General features: G+C 40.4%; 1 protein-coding gene across 2 annotated transcripts in view; it reads left to right on the forward strand.

Moving 5' to 3' along the window:
• The first annotated feature begins 441 nt into the window (after positions 1-441).
• Positions 442-12,001, forward strand: part of SCFD1 (sec1 family domain containing 1) — a 45,599-nt gene continuing 34,039 nt past the window's right edge. For both annotated transcript variants that reach the window (XR_006177706.1, XM_042864836.1), the window contains exons 1-9: positions 442-531; positions 4,402-4,472; positions 5,303-5,391; positions 6,084-6,174; positions 6,834-6,956; positions 7,343-7,430; positions 9,759-9,848; positions 10,912-10,967; positions 11,906-11,991. Coding sequence is in view for 1 of the 2 variants with exons in the window: in XM_042864836.1 (XP_042720770.1) it covers positions 501-531; positions 4,402-4,472; positions 5,303-5,391; positions 6,084-6,174; positions 6,834-6,956; positions 7,343-7,430; positions 9,759-9,848; positions 10,912-10,967; positions 11,906-11,991 (725 nt within the window). In the remaining variant the exon portion in view is untranslated. The remainder of the gene's footprint in view (positions 532-4,401; positions 4,473-5,302; positions 5,392-6,083; positions 6,175-6,833; positions 6,957-7,342; positions 7,431-9,758; positions 9,849-10,911; positions 10,968-11,905; positions 11,992-12,001) is intronic.

Raw genomic sequence — 12,001 nt, forward strand, 5'->3', positions numbered from 1 at the left:
GTAGTCGTGCACATTAACCCTCCTATCTTTGTCAAGAGTTTTATCTGCACGGGACTATTCCTCCTCAATGCTTTCTCTAAGCACAGAACAGCTGGGTGGATAGTGCCTACAGAAGACTGCAAAGAGCATGCAAAGGAGAGACGTGCAAACTTAAGTCGTAGAGAAGGTTTAATTGCTGATGAATTCATTTTCGCCAGCTGCTGTCTCTACTTGGCTGCCTAATTGCCTCCCAGCTGCGCGGTTGGAGTTTGTGCACGCACCATGCGGGTAGGGCAAACACAGGTGCGGCCTCTTGCCTGAAATTCGGGCTTAAGGCTGAAAGCATCCCAGTGCAGCTCGCGCTCGCTGGGCGCAGGCCGCGCGGAGCCTCTCGCGAGCCGCCCGGCAACGGCGGGAAAGAAACGGCTCCGCCCCGCCCCTGTGCTGGGCCGCCACGTCGCCGGTCTGCTGCGTGCGCGGCAGTGGGCGGGAAGCTGCGGCCGGGCTGGCGGCGGAGCAAAATGGCGGCCAGCATCCGGGAGAAGCAGACAGGTGAGCGGCTCCCGCGTTTTCTGTCGCTCGGCTCGGCCGCTGTTCTGCCTGCAGTGGGGAAGGAGCGCGGTGGGCCTCAGGGTGTAGCTGGGGGCTCTTCTGGGAGCCTGCTTTCCTCCCCGCCCTTTCCCTGACGGCTCCTTCGGGTGAGATAGAGGCGTCCCCGTGCCTCCTCGATCCACCTGGGGATCCGCGGCCGGTTTGGGCTACCGGGCGGCGGCCTTCTCCATCCCCAACCCCTCTCACCGCGGCGGCGGGTACGGTAACGGGCCCGGGGCTCTCCTGTCGAGGGGCCCGGCCTGCCGGGCCCGGGGAGCACAGGTGTCCAGGGACGCGGCCGCAGGTGCCGCTGCGATGTGGAAATCACCCCCGGGGGGGGGGCTGCACGGGCCAGGTAGGGAGCGGAGGTCGTCTCTGGGAGTGGGCTGTGCTTTCCCTTCGTTCGGCTTCTTCTCTGGCTGTGGGAAGGGTCAGCCAGAAGCGTCGTTTTAAGGTGGAAAAATAAAACAACTGCTTTGTTGTCCCTGTTAGGATGATACTGAGGTCCTGGAGTGCTTACTGACCTTTAGGAAATTCATTATTAATTTATAATTACCCACTCAGGCTCCCTGTGGGAGATATTCTGTGGGTAAAAGGGTTGGTTACTCAGTCCCTGCTTGTGCACTATTAAGTTCATAATTGACTCCTTCATCTCCCTCTTGCTGCTGCTCTGTGGTGCAAGGGGATGGCTATCCATGTGAATGTACCCCTAAAACGTAGAGTGCATCAGCCTTGTGTTCCTGCGTACTTTGCAGGTTTTTGTCCGTAGTTTGAACTGTAGACTTGTCATCTCCTCCCCCTTGACCGCTGCTTAGAGGATTCTGGGTGCATTCATTTAACATAAGATACATAAGATCACCTGCTTAAAAGTCTCATCCTTTTTGCTCAGTCCTTTTTGAACTTAATATTTTTCCAGCTTTTCTGTACCATAATTATATGTTCTCTGATCTCACTATAGTGTCCATCTACCACTGATGGAACTGATTCTTTTACAGTACTTTTTCACATACTTACACCTTTTTGATAAAGCCCCTTGTCATTGAGCCTCTATTCCCTGCAACTTTATTCTTTTATCTCTCACTTGACCTCACTCTCTTTCAACCAACGTTCATACACATGTTATCTCCTATTGGGGCAGTCACTTGCAAGGAGGTAGATGGAAACAAGTAAGAGGTGTTCAGCAGGATGAAAACACTTTGTGTAGTACGTACACCGTTGTATGTGCCTGTGTCTGTTCTGCTGTGGCCCTGCTCTATAACCAGAGTGTATTGCTGTACACCACTGTAAAAACCCAATCCTTGCCCCACAGAGTATTCAGCATGAAGTGGAAGAGCAAGAACGGAAAAGATAAGCAGCCAGCACATCTGTAGGTTTTGGGATGGTCACAACATGCTGGTAGTCTGATTGTTGCTCTTTTGTAGGTAGCTAAAGCAGAGTTTTAACTTAAACGGTAACCTCTACAAGGAAGTTGCTTCAAATGTAGTAGTTCCAAAGTACATAACCACATAGCTTTATACAAAATTGTTTGTACAGCTGAGCAAGGAATGAAAGATGCCATGGCAGCACGGGAATAAAGAATTCAGGAGCAGTCTGTAAGCAGCAGCTTCTGAGATTGCTCCATGGTTAAAAAAAAAAAAAAAAAAAGTATTAACCAACATAGAAGGTTTGATTCTAGGGAAACCTATCAATCACTACCAGTCTCAGCAGCCTGCAAAATCCACATGAGCCTGCAGCAAGCATGCCCCTATGCAACAGTACCCTGTTCTCCGGAGTGCAGCCAGATGAAGGGGAACAGCCACCCATCTACTTGATCCCTGCAGGTTGAGGCATGCCTGAGTCTGTGTTCTGTCTGTGCTCACCAATACAGGAGGGCTGGTCAGCAGAGGGCCACTGAGATAGGCAGGGTTAAAGCTCTCACCTCAGGCAGGGAGGCTCCCGAAGTGGGGTTCAGCCTGCGTACAGTAAGGGCTTCAGGGGGAATATGTGGGAAGGACTCTGGGAGGAGAGTGCCAGGCTCTTTGTGGTGACTGTGGGCATAATCTGAAACAAGACATGTTTGAATTAGATATAGGGAAATCTGTTCTACCACAAGTCAGATGCTGTGCAGGTTGCCAAGGGAGGCTATGGCATCTTCTTCCTTGGAGGGTTTTAAGGGCTGGCTAGGTCCCCCAAGGAACAAGACCTGGCTTTGCAGCTGATCCTTCATGAGGAGGGTGGGCTTGAGAGCCCCTGGGGTTCCTTACTGCCTTGGCTACCCAATAGTGCTCTCACAAGCAGTTTTCTGCCTGAGAGTTAGAAGTTACTCATTTTTACCTAGATAGGCTCAAGTAGTCAGCCCAGGTGAACCTCATGAGTTCAATCAATTACAGTGTCTTGCACCTGGTGCTGGCAGCCCCTGCTACCAATACAAACTGGAGAACGAAAGGATTGAGCATAGCCCAAAAAGAAAGAACTTGATGGTGTCCAACAGTGTTCGCTTGCAGTTAAGTGGAGCTCAGCTACATCAAAAGAAGCAATGATCAGTAGATCAACTGAGGTGATCCTGCTCCTTCTCTCTGCACTGGTGAGAACTCACCTGGAGTACTATGTCTTGATGTGGAGTCAGTACAGGAGAGGCGTGGATCTGTTGGAGGGTGTCTAGAGGAGGGCCGTGAAAGTGGTCTAAGGAGTGGAACGCCTCTCCTATGAGGACAGGCTGAGAGAGCTGGGGGTGTTCAGTGTGGAGAAGAGAAAGCTCGGTGGATCCTGATTGTGGCTTTTCAGTATGTAAAGGGAGCTGTAAGAAAGAATGGGACACTCTTTAGCAGGTTCTGTTGTGACATGGACAAGGGGAAAAAGGGTTTCAAAATAAGAAAGGGGAGATTTAAATTGGCTATAAGGAAGAAGTTTTTTACTGTAGGGGTGGTGAGGTGCTGGAATGGATTGCCTAGAGAGGCAGTGGATGCTGGAGATGCTCAAAGTCAGACTGGAAAGGGATCTGAACAACCTTATAGAGAGCTGTATGTGTCCCTTCTTCGTTGTAGGGGTTTTGGACTAAGTGACCTTTGAGGGTCCCCTCCAATTCAAATGATTCTATTAACTGCTTCTATTTATGAGTAAAGTGGAGTGTGTAGCCCTGATGTCTGAAAGTTTTTTTTCTCTTTGCAAAAGTCTATGACAGTTGTGTTTTTGGATTTTGAGAGGATAGCCACAAGCTTATGTTGATGCAATTAGATTTTTACTTTTAGCCAAAGCACATAGTGTATTGTTTAATCAGGTGAATGAGGAAGGTCTTACTTATGAGCCGTTAGAAAGTGGAGGTAGATGAAAAAATTGGCTTTGTTTTGTGTATTAAAGTTAAATGGATACGTGTTCACAGAATTTTCCTGTTGCAAATTAGGGGTGCCTTTGTGCTCCCTTATGCAGCAGTTTCTTACAAGAGCTCAAAATGTTGAAAAATAGTGTCAGTTTTAGTCAGTCAAAGAAGTGCCCCGTACACTACGTGATGTTTTGATGTGGAATACTGAAACCCAAAAAACATAGAACCATGACAGTGACATACTGTGTGTATAGTGTTCTGATTAGGTAGGAAGAAGCAGAATGATAATAAAGCAAATTAACTCGTAGGCTGCAAAATGCACTTTTCAGGAAGAGTCTGAAATTAGTTTCAAGGCAAAATATAATAGAATATAGCCCCTATATCAAAAGCTGCATGAAAAATGCACACGTGATTTGTTGCATTTAATTTTTAAGTTTTTCTTCTCAAACAGAATATAAAATCCTGCTAGCATGTTTAATGTCTGTTGTTAAAGTGCAAAGAGGATGAAGTATTGCTCTACTCCTGTTTTCCAGTGGCTTTGAAACGTATGCTGAATTTCAATGTTCCTCCTGTTAAAAACAGCACAGGGGAGCCGGTATGGAAGGTAAGGACTGCATGAATGGGAATAGGAGAATTTTACAGTGTTTAAAAAAATAAAAATAAAAAAAATTCAAATTATCAAATTTAAACTAACTCATGAACTCATGTATGTTGTCTTATGTACGTAACTTATACAGAATATTTTTTCCTGTGTGATATGAATACAGAGCTAAACATCAGAGTTACTGAGAAAAAGACATTTGACATATTGGCTAGTTAAGTATGCTGTGACTGGTTCTTTAGGCAATATATTAATGAGCAACTAAAGAGGGTGTTTTTGAAAGGTGCTTATACCTCATGTGTGGCAGGAGATTGCGTGATACCTTATGGGTGCACTCAGAAAAAAAAAGAAGCATGCGGAAAAGAGAGAACTGTTGGGAGCCTCAAGTTTAAGACAAGCTGAGTTCAAGCTGCCCTTATTAACTTAAAAAAAAGTAAATAACTTGTCACTTGTGAAAAATTAGTGCTACTTGAAAGCATATATTGTTTTCTCTTTTCATTAATGTCTTTCTCGCTCTGTGCTTCTCCCACTGTTTCCCCCCACACGTAGTCAGAGAAATGCTGTATTTATAGTGACCAAGTTCTGACAACAGATTCTTGTTTGACTTCCATTTTTTTCAGAAGAAAATGATGTTTTTTTTCACTTTTTCATAGTTTCTTAGTGGGTTTTTTCTTTTACTTTTTTTTTCACAAATGGAAACCTACTACAAAGTAATAAATTGGTACATGTTTATCATTCTTAAGGTTAGGACAGTAGTTCCTTAAGCCTAAACTCCTGTATCCACAGTTTATTGCTTAAAAAAATAATAATGAAAAAATGTATATCTATTTCAGGTTCTCATTTATGACAGATTTGGCCAAGATATCATCTCACCTTTGCTGTCAGTGAAAGAGCTGAGAGATATGGGGATCACTTTGCATCTGTAAGTACTTCTTCAAAAGAGATTTTTTTCTTCTTTAAATGACTTTATCTAATATTTCCCTGAAATCGGGAACAAACAAAAAAAAGGAACTTATTCAATGAGTAACTGCTAAAATAAGAATTATTTAGTGTTCAGTAGGATTTCCTATTGTATAGAGGAGGCCTTTGCTCAGAAAAGTAATGAGAAATCTAGTAAAGATTTTTGAGAATGCCTGGACAAATCCCCATATTTTTTTATATATTTTAAAATTATTTTGGCACAAACTGTTTACATGAGGCAATGCATGATTTTTGCTTGTGTTTTTACACACAGACTTTGTCTTCTGTCTGTGATAAGGAGCTTTAAGTGTTATTTTAAAGGGTTTCTCATGTATGGAGTTCACGGGTGCAGTATTTTACCACAAATGCAGTATTTTACCACAGAATCATCTGTTTTTTAAGATTTCTGAAGCCTTTTCATAAGCTTCAAATAAACTTCAGAGAACTCTGTTGACACATTCAGCTATCAAAAATTATACAGATACAATTTTGCTATTTTTTCATGTTTTGTTTGTGCTAAAATCTGACTAAACATAAGAACGCGTTCTGGAAAATTAGATTTGTATCTGCGTAAATAATTGAATTAGCATTTATAATTTTATATAAATGAAAAGAGTGATACAGCGGAGATGGTGTTTTTTATTTTCTTTTCAGGCTTTTGCACTCAGATCGGGATCCTATTCCAGATGTTCCTGCTGTCTACTTTGTAATGCCAACAGAAGAAAATATTGACAGAATGTGCCAGGTAACTTGCATATTTAATATTTTAGATGAGTGGACGCAGCAGGAGTAGTGTGAGATAGTTCTGCATTGATGTCAGCATGACTTCTGTATGTGTAGTTCTTGTGCGTATCTGTTTTGCTTCCATTTTATCTGTGTCAGCATGCCACTGTGTGTGAAATATTATCCAAAATTTTTACGTGTAAGGCTGTTTCCCAGAAAGTAAAAGTGTAAATATGTCTTCTGTCTGGGGCGTAAAAAGATGAGAGTCAGCAGGCACAGGCTGAAATGCAGGCAGTCGGTTTGAGCAGGGACTGCATGGAGTTGTCTTTGTTGGAGACATTCGAAACTCGACACAGTGGTGAGTCACCTCCTGTTGGACTCTGTTTTGAGACAGGGGCTGGACTCAGCTGTTTACTTTCTGTGAGAGAAACAGATGGAAGGTACACATAGTTGTTGTCGCTGGAAATATGTGGAATAGTAGCTGCTATCTGGTATCTTAAATGTTATTTCCTCATTTATTTTTTTTTTCAGTTCTCTGTTAGATTCTATCAAGCTGTGTAGTCAAAACACTTCATGCAGGGCTGTATGTTTAGATGGCCAAGCACTTCAGAAAAATTGACTAATTAATGTATGTGTTAGTACTTATTCAGGCAAAAAGATTGTGGTTTGGCTTTCTTTTAGGATCTTCGAAACCAGCTTTATGAATCTTATTATTTAAACTTTATTTCCGCCATTTCAAGAAGTAAACTGGAAGATATTGCCAATGCTGCCATAGGTGCTAATGCTGTAGCTCAAGTGGCTAAGGTAAGAAAAAGCTCCAGTCTGTGTTGTACAGCATAATATTGTTACAAGTATTGCAGTCTTAAGTAACTGCTTCTGTGCCACAGACAGCTTTCCTGACTGAAATGTGAGCAAAATAAAAGTTTAGTTAGGTTTGATGACAGACATGGATTTACTTGGGGAAAAGTATCTGCAGCCATCTCATTAATCCAGCTTAGTGTTATGTTTCATCTTAGTCCAAAGCCCAAGTGCGTGACTGTTGTACTGAAAGAGTGGAAATGCAGTAGTTGCAGAATGTTTCTGATCTCACTAACTCAGTGTGCATCCAGTCCAAAAATAAGTAGCAGCAAATCACTGGTGTTTCTGTACTTCACTCTGGACTGTTCTGACCATTCTTCCTTTATTTTTAGGTGTTTGATCAATATCTTAATTTTATTACTTTAGAAGATGATATGTTTGTATTGTGTAACCAAAACAAAGAGCTTGTTTCATATCGTGGTAAGTAAGATTTCTTTGTATAAATGATATTTTAAAGTTGAAGTTTACTTTTGAAGTTACAGTTAACATCTAACAATGATTTTTATTTTATGTTGATACAATCAGACTTTAGGATAATCTGTCAGATGTATAGTTTAATATGAAGTAAGCAGTTCATACATCTTAGTTTAGGCATCTCTACTGCAATGCTGCTGTAATATTGAAAATAATTGTTTTCTTAAATGACAAATTCAGGAAACTAAAACTGCACCTCGGACGAGGTTGGTTTTTTTTGTACGTGTGACAGTACAGGAAAAAGTGTTTTCACTTACACTTGTAGGTAGGCACAGTGGGTGGCTGCTTTGTTTAGACACCACTGTTCAGTTGCAGTCCTATATGCAGTTATTAAATATTTTGGTTTTTTGCGAATGGTCAGCTAGAAAGTTACTGTAGGTAATGCAAAGCGAGAAAGATAACTTCAATTGATAGAGTTTTATGTATCGTCTAAACAGTGACCAGTCAGTACCTGCTTTTCTTGGTCAACACATGAGAACATGCATCCAAGCATGTGGGAGTATGCTGGGAATGTGCTTAGGATCAGGGACTGGAGTAGCACAGGGAAGAATCTGGAAAAAACATTACTGAAAATAAAAGGTGATGGCTTCTGTGACCATGTGGACCCGTTTACTTTTGTCCACTTCTTTGTGAAGTCTATGAGTTGAAAGTGAAGTCAGTCTCATGGAAATGATCTTGCTGTCGTATCATATGGTTTCTGTTGGACCCTACTCTAAAAACAGTGAGGATGCCCTGAATCACTTACCTCTGTAGGTGTTACTGCAGCAGCCTAAGTAGACAACACATGCTACTTGTTGTCGTTGTCATCCATACAATTTTCCTCCCTTCTTTCACTTTCGTACTCCTCTGAGCCATTCAGTGTGCTAAACTAGCAGAGAGTGACTGTCGCTCTACGTGCATTGCTATCTGCGCAGGTGGCTCGTTAGTACAGGGTAAGTTGTCTTGCTGCCCTTATTGCAGCTTCCCTCTTCTCTCTCTTACATCAAAACCAGAAACTTTGGAGTTGCAGAGTATTCTGTTCTTTTGGTTGACTCATTCAGTAAAAGATAGTGACTCATTTGTGTTATCTGCAAATCCAGTGCAAGGGAAGCAGAAGATGCGTGCGAGTCAGGCAGCACAGCACTTATTTTAGCAGCAGCTCCTCATTACGTTACTGTAGTCACAACATCTACACAAGTGCCATACAATTATTCCTTTCTTTGGCTGCACAGAGTACTCACTAGTGACTGGGTAGAGAGATGAGAAGTCTCTGTGCACTTAACATTTAGCAGTGAGGATCTTTTGTCCAGTATCCAAGGTCTTTATTGCAATCTGGATCCATTGTACTGAGTTTTTAATAACTTTAGCAATAATTGTTTTGCATTGTGTTTGTGTGTGTATATATAAAGATTATTGACCGTGCCTCATGAGATTTCTACTAGCTAACAGAATTTGAATTGAAATGACTGAAAATGTTTGCACCTGTCAGTTTGTGTGATTTGTTTTTTCTCTCTTGGGTTGCTGAAATTTGCTGCTCAATATACAGTTTCACACTATGTTTAAATCAGTATAGAAGTGGACTATTTCCAAACACTGATGGAACAGAAATCTAATCTCCTATACAGAAGTAATTAGTTTTCCAGTAGAGCACTGAGCTGATCATCTCTCTGTGAGCTCAGTCTAACCCAGGGAGGCAAAAGAAATGCATGGGCAATGAAGAAGTGAACTCTTCGTAGAGGGTAGCCCTAACAGAAAACTGCTACTTTGTAATTAGTTGTGTAATCTGCAAAGTCAGTATAAATCTGGTGGCGATGAAAGAGAGAGCATGGTAACATAGTTCAGTTACATAGAAGGTTTTCATAGCCAGAGTTCTGTTTTTCTATGACTGCAGAGGAAAGAGTAAATGGCTAGTACTGCTATGAAGTGTATGTACCTGACATCCTGTTTGATGCTGTTTGAATGCTTGTTAATTTGAAAAATGGTTTCCGAGTAGATGGCCATTCTTGTTTCATAATGTGATTCTGTAAGAGGGATTTTTAGTAATGCAAAGATAATCTGAAAGGAGGCAATGGGGAGAGACTGTGATACTGGGCTTTCCACGGTGACCAATAATCAGTTTATCTCAGTTTTTAACTTTAAAAAAAAAAAAAAAAAAAGAAAAAATGGAGAGGAAAAAGTAATACTATAAAAGCCGTTGGTAGTTGACGGCTGTTAAGTAAGAGGATCACTTTCTTAGTGTTGATGTGGTATAAACTTTTTTCTTTCACCCTGTATTTAACTCTTTTCCTGTTTCAGCCATTAACAGACCAGATATTACAGACACTGAAATGGAAACGATAATGGACACTATTGTTGATAGCCTCTTCTGTTTTTTTGTTACACTTGGTAAGTTTTCAAATTTTAGCATATTTTCCATTCCTTTTAGAAGAGACCTATGGTCAGTGAGATACAGAAATTTTGTAATTTTTGTATAGCCAAATTAAGGCAGAAGTAGGCGTATGACAGATGCCTTAATGGTTTGCTGAGTGGATTATTGATCTTTGTAGAATTATTCCTGTACATCACTGCTGAAGAAAATAAAGGCTATGCCATGTGAGATGTGACATATTTTGTCTTCAGTATCAATGGGTGAGGAATACTGAAAGTTTTGGATTCTTTCTTTTCGGAAAATACTAGTTTGTTCTGAAGGCCAGCAGTGCTAGGAGTTTGGATTTTTTTAAGCTCAAAAAAAGGAGAAAAACATCGTGCAACCCTTGCAAGGGTTTAATTAAAATACTTCTTGGAATACGAAGATAAACTTAATTTATTTGCGTTACTATGAATTATGTTGTTGCTTAACCCATGCATTTTTTATAGTGATGCCATCTACTGTAAGTTCTCACTGTGATCAACAGATCCAAAATGGTATTCCTATGTGTGGAATCTCTCTGGGGCAGTCTTGTGGGATTTAAGTTGTCATGTTCATACAAAAGAATTATTTCCTATTCATAGGTGAGATGCAGAGCTAATGATTTTTAAACCTGAAATTCCATGGAAAATGTGCTTTGAGAATGACATTTCCTGTATTGAGATGTTACTGATACATTACTTTGTGATTCTTGCTACATTACTTGTTATTGCTTAGAAGTGAATTCTGACCTTATGAAACTAAGTTTTAATGCTTTCCTATTAGAGTTTGTTTAACCAATACATGATATGCTAGCTGTCTTTCTAGAATGTGCTGTCTTTTTCATAAATTCTTGCATGAGAGTTAGTTTTGTTAAACTTCAGGTAATGTATTGCTATGGAGTATTTTTTGATTCAGATTTAAAGAGAAAAATTTAATATAAGTATTGACTGCTGAGAATTTTATTTTCAAACTGTTACTAAAAAGTTGTTTTCTGCAAAGTACACTGACTTATAGTCTTAAAACTGTAATACTAGTGGAAGTTGATCTGTCTCTTATTAGGAGCTATTCCTATAATCAGATGCTCAAGAGGAACTGCAGCTGAAATGGTGGCAGTGGTAAGAAATGATTTTTCTAAGAGTGTTGCTGTTGTAGATTTTTTTTCTTAACAGCTTGTTTGCTTTTTTCATTGCTGCATGGAAGTTTAGTGGCATTATCTCCTGTTCTTAGTGAGGAAAATAAACCTGGAAGGACATATACCAGCCTTCCATTACGATTTTAGTTCCATGGAACTCATATTTAGAAATCGTAGTACTATGAAATCAGCTGATGAGAAACTTAAATCTGAAGGATCATTTGTGCTTTGGAGTTCTTGCAGGTTTTCTGACAGGCATTAAAATTAGAACCATGAACCTATAAATAAGTTTTATAAAAAGTTGCAGTCTGGCTCCAGTTTTCCTGTGTCTGTATAGGAATTTCTTTGTCTTATTGAGACACCCCATAGGTGTGAGACATTTTTATTATATTAAAGTAATCTTGATGGTCAAATAGGAAGGAAATTACCAAATTAAATTAGAACTGAAAGTTGCTACAGCAGTATCTTCACTAGGGGTCACTGTGCTTCATTCTGTATTCCTCATAGCTTTCTTCATCACTGAAGCCTTAACATTGGTAAAACCCAAGCGTTCAGCCTGCATGTGTTCATATCAGGGATATTCTTCATGTAATGAAGCGCTTTACTACAGCAATATCTGACAAGCCAATTTGCTGCTAATGTTCTGGTTCCCTGTGGGTGTTGGTATTTTTTATTCACACATTTAAAGAGAGGATGCTAATTATCTAAGAGGAATTTTACTGGGTATAAAGTAAATATCTTCTGTAGACTCTTGTGTCTGGGTATAAAAACTGGAGGGAGAAAAAACAGGGAAGAGATTTCTTGGGCAGATCTAGGAAGTATTGAAGTGCAAAACCAGCATGATATTTAAATGTTGAGGAAATAAATAGGTTAAGAAATCATTGGTCCATTAAATACTGTTTTGTATTTTTCTCCATGCAGAAATTAGATAAAAAACTCAGAGAGAATCTAAGAGATGCCAGAAACAGTCTTTTTACAGGTGACACTCTTGGAGCTGGCCAGTTCAGGTAAGGTGTT

Source organism: Lagopus leucura, unplaced genomic scaffold, assembly GCF_019238085.1.
Source record: "Lagopus leucura isolate 7727_CA_CO unplaced genomic scaffold, USGS_WTPT01 Super-Scaffold_1, whole genome shotgun sequence".
Classification (NCBI taxonomy): Eukaryota; Metazoa; Chordata; class Aves; order Galliformes; family Phasianidae; genus Lagopus; species Lagopus leucura.